Source organism: Lissotriton helveticus, chromosome 2_1 (assembly GCF_964261635.1).
Source record: "Lissotriton helveticus chromosome 2_1, aLisHel1.1, whole genome shotgun sequence".
NCBI lineage: Eukaryota > Metazoa > Chordata > Amphibia > Caudata > Salamandridae > Lissotriton > Lissotriton helveticus.
This window is the reverse complement of record NC_136059.1, coordinates 1,022,700,745-1,022,716,848: the sequence shown is the minus strand read 5'-3', so window position 1 is coordinate 1,022,716,848 and position 16,104 is coordinate 1,022,700,745. Positions and strand designations below refer to the sequence as shown.

Here is a 16,104-nt window from a genome sequence, read left to right as displayed (position 1 = left end):
TCACTGTGAACTTGCCGGTTTCTTTCGAAAGCTTAAACTGAAAGCTTTCTTTGAAGGCAAAGATGACCCTAACGAAGCTATGAGAAACGGTGATACAGGTTTGAGACCAAGTTCAACCTTCACCCCCCCTCCACACACTACACCTGCAGCGATCACAACCTTCGAGCAGGCTGTATTCAAAGACCTAGAGTCCTGTGAAAATCCCACAGTTTTCGGCAACTTCAGCACTGCTGAATATCAAGCACTACAACAACTACAAAATGACAGTACGATTACCATCAAGCCGGCCGACAAAGGCGGGGGTATTGTCATTCAGGACACTGTCGACTATGAGAGAACATGCCATCAACTACTTGGGGACACTCGTAACTACACCCCGCTAACAGTAGACCCCACTGCGGTCCTCACCAGTAGGATCACTACCCTCGTCCAACAGGCAGAGGAAGAAGGACATGTGTCCAAAAACGAAGCTGCATTCTTGAAGAACTCCAAAAGTGTGATACCATATTTCTACACGTTACCAAAAATGCACAAGAACAGACTTCCTCCACCAGGCCGCCCTATTGTCTCGGGGATCGGCTCTCTCCTCGAGCCCCTATCCGAATTCTGTGACTACTTTCTGAAACCTTTGGTGCAGTCTACCCCAACTTACCTCAAGGATACCAAAAATCTCCTACGCCTACTATCGGATGTAACCTTCCCAGAAAATTCAGTCACTCTTGTTACTCTGGACGTCGAAAGTCTGTACACGAGTATCCCCCAGGACGATACGATCAGAGTCCTGGCAGAATCACTAGACTCCATCGAATGGGATCATCAAACACCCAAAGACTTCGTCATTGAGTGCGCTACAATTGCCCTAAAAGAAAACTTCTTTTCTTTTAAAGACAGGCTTTATCTACAATGCTCGGGGACCTCCATGGGCAGCATTTTTGCTCCGAGCGTGGCGGGGCTGTATGTAGCAGATTTTGAGGCTAAATACATCCTGCCCACCTCCCAATCTTTTTCATCTTCTATGCTCCTGTGGAAGCGCTACATAGATGACATCCTACTACTATGGACTGGGAACGACATCGATCTTGAACTTTTCCTTAATTGGATTAACACTCTAGACCGTAATTTGCGGTTTACAAACACTAAGAGCAGATCTGAGATGGTCTTCCTCGATGTAGTAATTTCGGTGGAAGGAGCGGGCCTTAGGACTAAGACACATCACAAGCCCACTGCAAAAAACAATCTTCTGGAGTTCAGTAGCTTCCATCCCCGCCCATTGAAGGAAAACCTCCCCTATGGGCAACTTTTGAGGCTTAGGCGCAACTGCACCTCCCTGTCGGACTTTAAAGAACAGTCCCTGGGCCTCACTGGTAAATTGAAAGACAGAGGATACCCAGCACCTATCCTGAACAAAGGTTTCAAAAGAGCGAGGAATCAACCAAGAGAGGCCCTGCTAGAAGAAAAAGTCACCAACCCTGGACCAATACCCCTAACATGCGTCACCACATATAGCAGCCTGTCTAACATGATGAAAAAGTCCATTAACAAACACTGGAACATACTGACCTCCGTAAAAGAGAATTGGGAAAAACCTCTATTCTCTTTTAAAAAAGGTCGAAGCCTAAAAGATGCCCTGGTGCATACTCGTCCCAAGGAAAAATCCCCTGACCCCACACCTACAATCACCGGCGCTTGGGGTATGCCCAAAGTTGTAGGGCATTTCCCGTGCTCCAACTGTAGTGTTTGCCACCTGACCAAGGCCACCAAAACTCTATCGCTTGAAGCTGGCAAAGTATGGACCCAAAGAGAGCATACTAATTGTAACACCATGAATGTGGTGTATCTGATTACGTGTCCCTGTCAGCTACGTTATGCTGGCATGACAACGCGCAGGATAAAACAACGCATCTGCGAGCATCGGAGCAATGTCAGATGCACAAAACTGACCACGAAATTGAGCCGCCACTTTTTAGACAGAAACCACACTCCAAATGACATGAGGTGGACGGTAATCGAGGTGGTCAAAGGCACAGCCAACTTAACCAGTAGACTTTTTGAAAAGGAGCAACGTTGGGTGTACCGTTTGGGCACCAATGTCAATGGGCTTAATGATGACATCCCTTGGAGCTCAATACTATCTTGAGAATAGTATTGCCAATTCTGACCAACTATCTCATTAAGTACTGGGAATGGTCCATCTATTCTGAATGAGCAATTGTATTCCCTGAGACTCATTTGTAGCTGGCTATACCTGATGTTTGCAGTCCTGACAATCAGAGCCTGATTATATATCATCACAGTGTCATTAACGCCTGCTCGAAGGTAGAGCGGTGAACCTTCCACATAGTGATTTGCGAATTATGCCTACGGAATTAAATCTATCTTGAGAATAGTATAGCCAATTCTGACCAACTATCTCATTAAGTACTGGGAATGGTCCATCTATTCTGAATGAGCAATTGTATTCCCTAAGACTTTCATTTGTAGCTGGCTATTCCTGGTGATTGCAGTCCTGACAGTCAGAGCCTGATTATATATCATCACAGTGTCATTAGCGCCTGCCCGAAGGTAGAGCTGTGAACCTTCCACATAGTGATTTGTGAATTATGCCTACGGAATTAAATCTAAGGAATATTCAAAACATTAAAAATATTCAAAATATCAAACTATTGGAAATATCGGAATATTGAATATTTAAAATATCATAACAATCTGGCGCTTTTGTAACAACTATTGTTTGTGGCAATAGCGCGGTAAAAACAGTTTGTTCTCAGTACCCCGAGGGACTTATGCCAACCGATATCCAAGCCTCGTTTTGACTTTAGACGGAGCACTCCGGGGTGGGCGGTTGCGTCTCAAGCCTCGCTCTCGGCTGGACACGCCCACCCGGAAGCAGGTCGCATACGCGACCGACCCTCTTTTAAAACAAGCTTACCGGCCCCGGCTCTCCATCCACGGGGTCCGGTATTGAGGCACCAACTAGGTTTGCAGCGGGTCGTGAGCGTTGAGGGCGTGAGTAACCACTGTAAACGAAGACGCTTCGTCTGCTAACAGAGCTAAGTACCCGCTTGTGCACAGGCTGTTGCAACTGTACCATTTCTTTCTTTTAGGATGTGCCAGGTCGCTCCGACCCCCTCCCGAGACCCATGGTGCTAGTAGCGCCCCTTTTGAAAGTGAGAGCTATATCTTTTAATATCAACTTGAGGGGCACAGACCTTTGAGGTCCATTGATCCCTTCATAAGGAGTACACACATTCGTGTTTTTAATCCCCCCCATTCAATATCGTTTTCTTGTAAATAGCACACCTCTAGCACATCACTTCCCAATGTTATTTGCTATCATCCTCTAGGGGCTAGCTGGATGGTGCATAAAATCTATGTTTATATTGGGAACACCACTTGAGCCACATTTCTTGGAGCACTTTGACAACTTAGGAAGGCTCATAGCAATAATGTTCATGTTTGTCTTCTGTTTGTCTTTGTTTTCCATTTTACAGGTGCTGTGACACTCCAAATTTACGGAGTATTTTTGGAATGAGTATTTTACTCTATCCACATTTTTACGCACTTTTTTCACTTTTGTAATTTTCACTTTCACGTCCCCAGGTTAGGGTGGGTGATTAGAGAGCCCATACCGCCGGGGTTTAGTCCTGACGAATGCCTTGGTAATAACCACCCTTATGGCTGAAACATGTTGACTATGAGATATTTGAGTATTTTCTGTATCTAACCAACCCTGAACCTTGGCTTTAAAATACAGACACATAATACTCTTTGCTGTGTGCCTTAGGGATCATTCATTAAAATTTGTTTTTGATACCCTTTTTTTTAGGCACTTTTAATTTTTCACTGTAAACTAGAACACGCCCTCCACACACAAACCAGCTCCGCAGTCTTTCTGGCGTCGTAGCACACCAAAGAGGCATTCGGCCTCTTTTGGTGGGGCCCGATGATGAAGCATGACACTGACCAGGTCAGTGTGTGAGGGCTTTCTTTACCACCCAAACCGGGTGTGGTAATCTTGTTTTGTCTCCTTAATTTGTGGTTTCTAGAAATCTCACTTAGCCTGAGCGAGTGATTGATTTGACCTCTCTTTTCTTGTTTATACGCAATTGATTGGGGACTGAGAGAGTGTCTCCTTCTCCCTACCTCTCCCTTTGTTGTCAAGAAAAAAGACATGGCTTTTTACCCAGTAATTTTCTCTGCTGCTCTGCATCTGCCCTGGATTGTCTCTCCTTCAGGTCTTTGTCTAAGCGCCGGGACACTCCATGGAGTAGCCGTGCGCTATTAAAGAGCAAAAATAACATAACATACCATAATATAAAATTTGATCAAAAAATGATCAGTCCAGTCCATAGGGAGAATCTCTCCCATAGAGAGAAGATCTACCTCTGACAGAATAAGATCAAGTGTGTGGCCACCCGTGTGAGTAGCCTCCGATACCCATTGAACCAGGCCCAAATCCTCACAGGAGTTAATGATGTTAGAAAAAGCGGAGTCCAATTTACCATAATACCACAGATTAAAGTCACCAAGGACCAATAATCTCCGATGGGTAGTGCTCATGTTCGTCAATATCTCCAGCAACGCCTGCTGCTGTTGCTGGTTGAGCGCCCCCGGCGGTCTGTAGCAAATAATGCCTGTTATGGTCTGACCCTGCAAGTTAGTAATCGAGAAACCCAGGCACTCAAAACCCAGCACTTCATCAATATCTAAATAGGCAAGCTTGAACGAGTCCTTATAAATTAGACCCAACCCACCACCCCTACCGCTCGTTCTAGGTTTATGCAGAATTTTGTAGTTAGGGGGGCATGCAAGGCCAAGGTCGATCTTACATTCAGGAAGAGTCCAGGTCTCTGTCATAAACAGAATATCCAGGTCATGGGACTCAAGTCCCTTATGCAGGTTTTCCCTCAGTGGCAGACAACACGGAGTGCTCACAGAAGAGTGGTGCATGCCAATGGGCATACTCACAAACAGGAGTGTGACACAGGCCCCTGCAGTGCAGATGGGGTCCCTAAATCTGCAAGGTTCCCCAAACCTTCATGGGGCCTCATTCAGCCTAAGGCCGTGTACATCTTTGAGATTTGGGATACTCCAGTGCCTCTCGTCACATTCTGCAGGGGGGGGCATCATTTTGCGTCACAGCACTGCCGACCGATATTGGAGAATGGTTCACCAAATTATTGGTGTGGCGCATGACCTGTTAAATGGGGACGAGAGATGACAAGCTTGTCCTGCAAGATATTGTTACTCATGTGAATGATTGTCCATGGAAAATACCCTGGATGAAAGAACTCGCCCTAAATCAAAAACAAAATATAGGCAGCTTATTTATTAATTTTTTGTAACAATAACCATGATATATAGTGCATATTTCATATATAAACCATATGCAGGGATCGAAGAGGTTTATGTTCACATTTTATTTTGATTAGAGTTTTAGTGGCTGTTTTAACCCTATGCAAACTAGATATCCTAAACGGAAATATGGAAAGAACATTTAAGCTATATAACTAATGTAAGTCACATGCATGTTATTCACATATTGAGGGGTTCACCTGATGAAGTAATTATTTTTACATTGTAAAACAAGGAATACACTTGCTTGGTGCATTTAAAAAGAGCAGGTTTCAACACGTAAAGTATGTGCTATGCCTTGAATGTTATAATGTTTGAATACGAGAAATAAGAAATGACTTAAATTGCAGCCTCACGTGTCTCTGAAAACCCACCTTAGTCCCCTTTAAAAATTCTGGTAACTATTTCACACCTTGTCTTTCGGAAAGAACCACCTAACAGTGGCTCACCCTTGAGCATGTTCACCCAGTAAACAAGGTGAAATGTCCTGGTCCAAACCTTGTGCCCAGTTTCCACAAGTCATTATAACGTAGTGCCTGTCTGCACAGATGCAACCTTGTGGATATTTACACATATTTACAAACCTTCACGTACTCCTTAACTGATAGAAACTGCAGTTTACCCACAGTGGTAAAACTGAACACTCTTAACATCAGTGAGTGAAGGAAAATGTCATATCAATTATCAAATTGATCACATAAGTCTCAATGTTTTGTAATTCGGGCAAAAAGCTGAGCATTTTGACTGAGCACAAATCTGTGCATGCAAATATTAAGGCTGGGTGAAATGTTTTCATGGGTTAAAGCTCATGACATTTACAAATTTGATGTTACTCTAATTTCATGGCCGTCACGTATTGCATTACCTCCTAGACGGCATACTAGTATGAGAGCAAAATGTCAGTAAAACTGGTGACGAGGTATTTTCTTCTCAAACCAGTCTCCTGGCAGATATTTTAATGACTGACTGACACTCTCTCACTTCTAAACAGTTTCTCCTCTCAACAATTCATTGTCTTTCTTTGACCTTCACCTAGCTCTTACCGAGTGGTATGTCCATCTTTTCCATTTTTCCTTTTCACATAATCCCAAGCCTCTTTTGACTCTGGTTTGTATCTTACATTCACCACTCTTTCCCTCACATCTATCTTTTTGAGTTTCCTTTCACCTTAAAATCTTCCCCTTTGCACAAGTTTCCCATTCCGGTGTGTCCTATACCTCACACACAACACTACCACGTCACCCCGGCACTGATGCCCCACCTTTATATTCTGAAGAAGCAAAAGAACCAGTTCCAGGTTTTGTGTTCCATACATGCAGCCTTCCATTGTAATGGCACTTCTTACTTATAAGAAATGGTCACACACTACCCATAAGAAATCTGTGATCTAGAAATGCGGCCTGTCCCCTCTAAAATAATTCCAGGAACTGGAAGCACGGATTAAAGCTCTGATGGTATGGTCCTCCTCCTGTGAAATTAGCTAGCCTTTGAATTTGTATACCTCTGTCCTATACAGCTGCAGTATGAACTTAACTTAAGGGTGGCTGTCAGCTTAAGTTATTTCTCGTCCCATTGTTGGATATGGGTGACAGTTGGAAGAACCTCTTGTTTTGCTTTCACCTGCAGTGGAGTAGAGAGTGGCATCATAACTTAAACCCTGCCAATTCACCGCCGCTGCTTGCCATTTTTTTTCCCTAGCACCCCCACCCACCGGCTACCTGCCATGGGCGGCAATCTGAGGGATAGCCCCGGGCTCCAGAAGCTCTAGCTATGCCACTGTTGCAGAAGGAAGTAAATAAAGAAAGTAGTGTTATGAAACAAATTCCTCAGTGTTTAATAACAAGTTGGGCAAGTTAACTGATTTTTCCCATAAAATCAAGATAACGAGTAATACTGTTCCTGTAAAAACAGACGTCGAGAGGAGTGCTGATAAACATCAGGCAAAAGTGGAAGGTCATGTATAATGAGATGGAAGATGGAATTGAGGTGATTAACTCTTCTGAGTGGGTCCCTGTCATAGTTTTGGCATGTAAGGCAGTCCAAAAATTAAGTCTGTGTGTTGATTTGAGGGTGGTAAATGCAAATATCGTTATTGATGGTCATCTCGTGCCTAACATTAATGAAGTGGTGTGATAGCCCATTTGTGATTTTATCTGGGGGACATCTTGCACCATTACATTATGCCCAGCTAAGGGGATCCCTTAACCCTGAGAACATTGCCTTTATACTTTTTACTCGCTTTTAGATAACTCTGTAGGGTGATATTGCGGTGTACATCTACTATTATAAGAGATTTTCGTAATAAATAAAAAAAATTCTAAACACCACACTTGCATGTTGGGGCTTCCCGATAACTTTTGCCCTTCACTTCTATGCTCCTTAGCTCCCCAGTCTGCCACAGCTTTCCCGTTTATGCAGAGGGAGCTGGGGCGTGCCTTTGCTGATTTTGTGTGCCCTGACAGCTGTCGTCTTGGATGGCTTGTTACACAGCTAAGCAGCATTTTGACGCTCTGAATGAGTTATTTAAGGGCAGCCTGTTGCTGACGAATACCGCAGGCACACCAAAGGAAAGCCTGTCTGCACCCAAATGGGACCATGGGCCTTGCCAGATTTAATGCAGACAGATTAGTTACTCCGCCAGCCGTCCTGAGAGCTCTGCGCCCAGCCTGCTTAGAAGCTAGTTGGTCATCAATTAACCCTTTAGTCTTCGGGGATAGTTGTAAACACTGTAGTTTCTCCTGTAAACTCAGATTACATGGCTGACGCTGGCAACACCAAAACTGTGCCTAACCTGGAGGTTAAGCACATGCAGGTCTCACCAAGGAGATGGTCCTCCCACTGCAACATCCACATTTTCAGCATAAACTGCTGCTCTCTGGTTAGAAATCAACTTTACACCTCAATATGCATTATGAGGATGTCACCTGCACACTCAGTGGACCTGGAAGGTATAAACCTCAGCCTAATAAATCTCTTCCCCACTCCTAAAGCAGACCATCTGCAAGATACCATTTTCTCCAACATCGCAGGCCTTACTACAGAATCAGATACCCCTTTATTGTGGTCTGACCAAATTGCAGTGCCCATTTTCATATCCCTTCATTCAACCACCATCTTCGTTAGCAGCCAGGCACAAAGTCATGGCCAGAACTGGACTACACTTGACATCCCGGCCTTCAATGTGAGCCTGCTGAGGACCTCACCCCAGCTAGTACAGAAGGCTGAGCTAGACCAACCTTCGATTGATAACTGGCTCTGAGACCCCTTAGATATAACGCTACCAGCTAAGCTGAAATCCTTGTTCAGGCAACAGCCCCCTGGTTCAACGAGTCCTTGCAGTCAGAAAAGAAAATATGCAAGTCTCTACAATGGGAATGGAGGAAGTTACAGGACACAGACTCAAAAACAATATTTTAACTAGTCCTGCGCCAGTATCACTCATCCTGCAGGAACACACGTGCCCTGCTTTACTCAGAAAACATTTCTCAAGCACACTGCCCCAAAATACTTTTTAATGTGGTCCAAGACTTATCAGATCCCAGCTAAATCTCCCCTGCTCCCTCATTGTCACAAGCTCAATGTCAGAAGCCTGCTGACTTCTTCATTAAAAAGGTGATAGACATTTGGTCCACCTTGACCACAACTAGGAATGATAACACTCTGCTAAAGTATAATACACCTAGCCTTTCTCTGATTCTACCCCCAACCAGGGATGTAAAACCCACATAGGCAGGTGAGGTGCCTTTAAGACTGCAATATTTGCTTTCATTGGACTATCCCAGTTTGATGGACTTACTGCTGTCAATCAAATCAGGATCGCCTCTAGACCCTCTCCCCCGCCAAATTGAGCACCTGGAGTCTGCAGTCCATGCTGCACATGATGGAACCTTTAAACTCATCCCTAGACGAGGGGAACTTACCAAAAGCCTGGAAACATGCCATGGTTCTCCCCTTGCTAAAGAAACCCCACTTAGACCAAGTCATTTGGTCAAATTTCAGACCCTTTTCATTGCTACCTATTTTTTCTAAGATACTGGAAAAACAAGTAAATACCCAGCTCACCTCATTTGTAGAAACTCAGGGCGCCCTTGATCCCTCCCAGCTAGGCTTCAGAGGCCTTGCATAGCAACAAATGCACCCTTCTAGGAATCAGGGAACATCTAAGGCAACTCCTGGATTCAGGCGGGACAGCCGCACTGATTTTATTAGGACACAGTACTTGCAAAGCCTTGTGACTCCCTACCATCCTGCTCGCACCCTGCATTCAAGCAATTGACCTCTTTTCACAGTCCCCAGAGTCAGATACACCCGTATGGGCAGTCGATCCTTCATCCTATGCCCCAAGATATAGAACTCCCTCCCGAGTCCTTGAGATGCTTTGCCTCCTTATCCGTCTTCAGCAAGGAATTAAGTACTTTGCTCTTTTAGCTGCTCTAGGCAGATCTACCAGTGTTCAAAGCTCTGAGAAACCCCGGTAGCTAGCTACACTGTATACAAGTACTAAATAATTAATGGCATGCATGCTAGAAGGTGCAAAAATGGTTTCCACTTTAGATTGGAGGTCTGCCTATGATCTGTGATAATCGAAGACTCTAAACATTTGATTGCTTTCCTCACTCCACAAGATCTATTCCATTCAAAAGAATGCCTCTTGGATTGGCCTCGGCATCTTCCCTATTCCAAAGGGCAACGTTTCACATTTTTAAGGCTATCAACAGTTATGTAGAATGCTACCAAGATTATATCCTTATTCTTTCAAGGAATGAACCAGAATATTTGCCAAATATTTCTGAAGTGTGCAGCAAATTAGAAAAACAGGATTTAACCTTAAAAACATCTAAATGCAAGTTGGTCTGCTATTCTGTGGAGTATCTAGCGCATACTTTGTCTGGTAATAGAGTTGTGCTTAAAAATCCAGTGCCGCTGCTACTGTAAAGGCACTGGCATCGAGCAGCAAGGAGCAACTCCTATCATTCACTGGCATATGTGAATATTAGAGTACGTTCATTAGGGATTTTGCTACTATGATGGAGCCCTTTAGAGAACTGTTGAGGAAGAATATTGAATTTGTATGGTTGGATAAACAACAACATGCATTCCAATGAATCAAACAAGTTACTGTGGAAGCCCCAACTTTGAAACCCGTTTGAATAAACAAAGTGTGTGATCACTGTTGAAGTTAGTTTGTAAGGCATAGGAGGGGTGTTATCACGAATGTGTGCTACGGTCGAGTGGAATGTGGCCTTGGCTTCTAGAGCCATTAATGATACTGAAAGGCTGTATGCTGTGATTGAGAAAGAATTGGTAGCATGTGTTTGGACTATAGAACATTTTATGAACCATGTATGGGGATGTAGGTTCGCCTTGCAGACAGATCATAAACCTCTTGGTGACAGTGATAGAAGTGTGAGGGAATTGGGCATGACTGCCGCCATAAAGGATGTTGTATCCATAAATTTTGAGGTGATACTGAGGAGAAGTGGGCAATGCTTGAAACCTTGTATGGGTTGTGGCAGGCTATCAAGAAGTGCCTGATGGAAGTTAAGTGAGTCCCTCCGAGTGTTAGGCTAAATGTGAATTTGAGTTAGGCCTATAACGGACACCCTAGTAGGTCTTCCATGAAGAGAATTATAAGGACATGTTTTTGGTGGCCAGGGATGAACTGAAAGGCGGACAGAACAGTAAGGAATGTGAAGTGTGAAAGAGTGGTGAGAAGATGTTGAGTCAACCCTACACCTTTGAAACTGGTGGCATGGCCAGACTTCCTATGGTAGAAGATTGCTCTTGATATTTCAGGACCATTTTCCTTCCTGCCAAAAGAAGAATGGTTTGCCTTGGTTTTGATAGACAATCACTCGAAGTGGCCGGGAGTGAAATATGTGGAACAAGCTACCACTGGTGTGTTATTGAATTTTTCAAGGACGTTTTTGCTAGAAAAGGCTGTCCAGAAGTGTTGATTACTGACAATAGGGTTCAATTTAAGTCGAGAGATATTGAATCATTTCTTAAACATTGTAACAAAAGACATTTTACTACCTCTTTGTAGGATCCTCAGGAAAATGGTCTGGTAGAGAGATTCAATTGAGTATTGAAAGATTATGTAGTGGTGGTGTGCACGTTTGGTGGTGAGTGGTAACATGTTCAGAGAAAGATTTCGGACATAGCGTATACCACCTCACAGAGTTACAGAAGTCAGTCCGTTTAAACTGCTTAAAGGAGAAGACCCAGTTTCTAGATTGTGTTCATGGTGGTTTAACAAAAGGTGTATAAAGGTAGTAGGAGACTGCAACGTAAGTAAAGTTGCTAAAAGAGGGGAAGAAAAACAGGTGAGCTCCAAAAAGTGGTAGGATTCAAAATGGAAGGTTAAGGAACCTTGTTTATTGTAGGATACTGGGTGAGTGTTCTCTGGTTAAAGGTGTCCATACGTATGGTAAGGCACTGAAAGGAATTAAAGAGTTCCCAAACAGTGTTGTTACCCAAGATGGGAAAGTGTGGAATGTCAGATGTGCCAAGTGTAAAGGGGTGATGCACCATGATGCTACGGAGGAGGCGATTACAGAGCAGGAGGATGGTGGGTTTTTGGTAAGGTTTGGCAGAATTCCACAGCTAGATTAGGACCTGAATGTTCCTGGAAATGTGGATTGCAAAGAAAGAGATGGTGGAGTGAGGTAGTTGGGAACATCGGACTTGTGGTGTGAAGAGTGAGTTGGTAGCTTCAAGAGATAAAAGGTTATATAGGAATAAGCACCAGCCTGTCAGAAATGAGGATTTTGCTTAAGTGCTGTTGTTACTTTGTCTTACAGCATATATTAGAGTTATTTAGCTTTCTTCATTTTATTACTGTAGGCTCCGTCTCCTTTGTTTTCATTCAATGGAAAGAGATTAGTGCATAGTTATTTTATTGTACTTGTTTTTGTTTGACTTAGATTCCATTAGAATGTTTCTGTTTTTCTTGAAAAGTAGAACACTGCCGTAGCAGTTCCCCTTCCTGCTTGGTTATGGCAGGATGGTTATGCTTTGCTGCTGTATTAAAGACTTGAAATCTTCATCCTGACATGAATTTGTGCTATCCAACAACATTATTTGCCGATTTTCCTTCAACCAAGTCATCTGGTCGTGCTATTATGATGTTTGGTTAACTCTGCATCTAATTTGTGGAGATCTCTTAAGACTCTGCCAGCCATCTTCTCTCCACCTTGAGTCACGTGGGAGTTACATAAATATGGCAGGCAAGTAAAAAACTGAACAACTGCTATGAAGGAAATAATGAAATTATATATTTCTCACATCGATATCATTTCAGATTTGTAGACTGTAGTGAGAAACTGAATGACACTATGCAATCTCATATTAAAGTAATTTCATTTTAAATGTAGGAAAAACCAGAAGGGCAGGCAGATTACAGGCTCCCTGTGGATTTTGGTGGCATGTGGCTACTAAGGAAGTTTAACTAATTCACACTAAGACTACATGTTTATTTGGGAATGGCATCACAAACCCAGTCACTCATAACTTTGCCCTTTAACAATACTCAACCACGAGAATAACAATGACTGTAGGCACGTAGTTAAGCTCTGACGCTTCTCCATGTCCAGGACTCTGTGCTGTAACTAAGGGCACAGGAGGGGTTGGGGGTCGAGGCTGAGCCAGGGGTCAAGGAACCATTGATATCTCGATAGGATGTTGGTTGAAGAGCTCTGGGTAATCCTGTGCTAGCGATAACAGATTTAGTGATGTGTCCTTCCCCACTACTGTAGGCAACAAACTGAAAAACGTCGGCCCTGTTGCACAATACAGCCTGTGGCTGAACGATCTGTTTCCACCACACTGACATGAAAAATAGGAGAGAGGATAGCTCACTGTAAATACTGAGATCCCAACAGTACTCCCTTAAAGCACAGCTGTGTCTGGCAATGGGCAGAGTCATGTAGAAAAACTTAGGTTCTACAAATGTGGTGGTAGGTGGGGAGAGCCTGCAGCATCCTCTGTTGGTTGACCTCAGATGTTCACTAAATGACACCGGCGGAGGGAAGAACTTCCAGTCATCAAAAACACAATGTAAGACTCAGAAACTGATTGTGTCCGATTCCTTGCCAATTTGGTGTGACTGTTGGAGGCAAACACATGGCCTCCCTCGAAACAACATCTGCAAGGAACTTCCTCAAAGGTAAGCCAGTAACAGTAGGGGTGAGGGGCTTCTGCTACTTGATATTTTTATTTCATAGGTGAATGAGTGAATTGTGGACCACAAATAGCTGGGGATCTACAGAAATTGGGTTTGTGCTGCCATAGAGGGTTTTGCCTGTTTTCTTCCCTTTTTCTTTACTTCTTTCTCCCATGTTTCTCTTGCAGCCTTCCATGATTGCAAGAGACAGTATATATTCTATTTAGACACGTTTTACCATATAGGGTTTAATTATCCTTTCAGCACAACTGGTCTTTGAGGGGCCTTTGGCTTGTAGTAAAATTTACTAGGCTAATAAATATTAAGAGCATATCTTACCATGCCTCCAACTGAAATATTGATCAATATATTGGTATCTAACAGATTATATTACTATATCAGCCTCTTTTACGCCTTAGGGACCCGCAATCTCCATTCCAGCTCCCAGAGAGAGTCATGAGCTTCCTCACACAGACCATATTCATGTTATCAAGAATCAAACATCATGAATCAAATTATCTTACAGATGCCAGGGTATCTGGCTCCCAGAGCAAGAAAATCGTTATCAAAATAGGTCACCCTAGTATTTAGATTAATATACAGCCTAGACCCGATCAGCCTATAACTCGTTGCTTAAAGTTATTTAACAAGACGAGTTATAGTTTCTTCAGATCAGTAAAACTAGAAGTAGTACTAGAACTGCTGAATTTCTATGGTTTTGAATGGGTAAAACACCAACCTAACTATAACGTCTGTGTAACCTTTGTTTATTTTCAGTGATTTTCATTTGTTTTAACGTAAAGTCATATCTAATTATCGCACGTTGATACAACCCTCGCTGTGCGCAGCTTGAGGCCAACACTGCACATGCACCAAACGGCACACGACCTACGGCTGTGCGCTGTGGGTTTTGGTGTTCACGTTGTTGTGCCCCCTTGGAATTGCACCCCTATTCCTGCATGGTGTAGCATGCATGCCACACTGTGCAGGAAAGTGCTGCAAGTGCTGAGCGGCGGTGGCTGCATGTTAGGCTCTCCTATGAGCCTAATAGGCCACCGCCGTGAGACCACCGCAGAGCCAGCCGCTTGGCCAGGATTAGACTCTTAATCTGGCGGGTGGGCAGACCAAGGCTTTGGCAGTCCTCCTGCAGATGGTGCGGTGGCGGCACTACTGGAGGACCACCAAAGTTGTCATAAGGCTCTAAGTGCACTTGGTAAACTGCCAATTATCTAGGCTTTTGTATCTCTCACTTATTTTTTTAGAAAATAAGGCATATCGCGTCCCTTCCTTCTGTATGCTGTTCTCAAAATAATTTTTGAAGCTTTTTCAAAGGAAACAGTAAAATGCTAGCTGCACATTTTGAAGTGTAGTATTGATTTCTTCAGTCTAGCACCTTCCACTGAAAGGAACAAGATTGGGCGATTGCTTCTCAGACAGGGCAGACAAATGGAATTTCCTTGCCAAAAAGAAATTATTTTGCAGACTGAAAAGCAGGTGGGGAATTGTGTATGCAGCTGCAAACACACTCGACACAAAACATGTGTCAAACAGTAAAGACAAATCAAGCATACTGATTGGGTAGTCTGCAGCGTACAGCCATGCTTCAAATTTCTATTAAGAAGTAATCAGAAACGCACAGTACATGATGTAAAAGAAAGCTCAAATAAAAATAAAAAAACATCAAAACTTCAATCAGTGAAGTTTAAGCTCACACACAGTTCTCAACATTATTGATAACTTTATAAGGCGGGGCATGAATCTAATTCTACAAACATGAATTCAGCGACCCTTTCCCCAAGACTGCCACACTCCTTTAATCCAGATGTTCCGCACACTGCACAAAGTTTCTGCTCTGCACTTTTTTTGGCAATATACATTCATGTGCCAGAAGGCAGCAGAAGTAAAATGGTGGAAGTCTGAATAGGCAACAAGGCTTCATGTCAAAGACTTGTATCATAACCTAAAATAGCTTTGAACAGCCGTTTTTGTTTTTTGAAAAAGCAGGGCACGTGGTTTGATGTTTTCCGAATATTTTGCAGAACATATTTCTATGCAATTCCTACTCTTGACCTGTGTAACAGAGTCGACCATTGTTGAAGGTACTGAATGGGTACGTACAATTTTCCTGTCGTAGGACTCCCCACTGCTGTAAGTGGTTGCTAGGGTGGATGCACATTCTTCCAAGTACCAGGGCTTCTTTCCACTCTCTGCAGTGCTGCTGATCGAGATTGTGTAGATGCTGTTCGTGTAGCCATCGCAGGAGCAGTGATCTCTACTTCTACCCCCGTTTCCCGAAGCCCACACAAAAACGGATCCAAGGCCTCTCCGTCCCTGTGAACAAGAACACAGAAATAAGAAAATAAATAATTCAGTTTGCCTTTTTTTGAAATAGGCACCAATGAGACAATACACCTATACGTATTTGCCATAAATTTACTAATACACAGATTACCACACCATGAGCAAATTATAAATAATAAGGGCGATACGACACATTAAAAAAAGGTGCATATTCTTATGCTTTAAATGAACTGCAATATGTAAATAGCTAAAACTTTATTCGATTTTTCCAGAAAATCACAAAA

General features: G+C 43.2%; 1 protein-coding gene across 4 annotated transcripts in view; it reads right to left on the bottom strand.

The window, feature by feature from the left end:
* Nucleotides 1-16,104, bottom strand: part of PCSK5 (proprotein convertase subtilisin/kexin type 5) — a 1,700,773-nt gene that overhangs the window by 817,949 nt on the left and 866,720 nt on the right. For all 4 annotated transcript variants that reach the window (XR_013607101.1, XM_078675787.1, XM_078675788.1 and 1 more), the window contains exon 8: nt 15,638-15,850. Coding sequence is in view for 3 of the 4 variants with exons in the window: in XM_078675787.1 (XP_078531913.1) it covers nt 15,638-15,850 (213 nt within the window). In the remaining variant the exon portion in view is untranslated. The remainder of the gene's footprint in view (nt 1-15,637; nt 15,851-16,104) is intronic.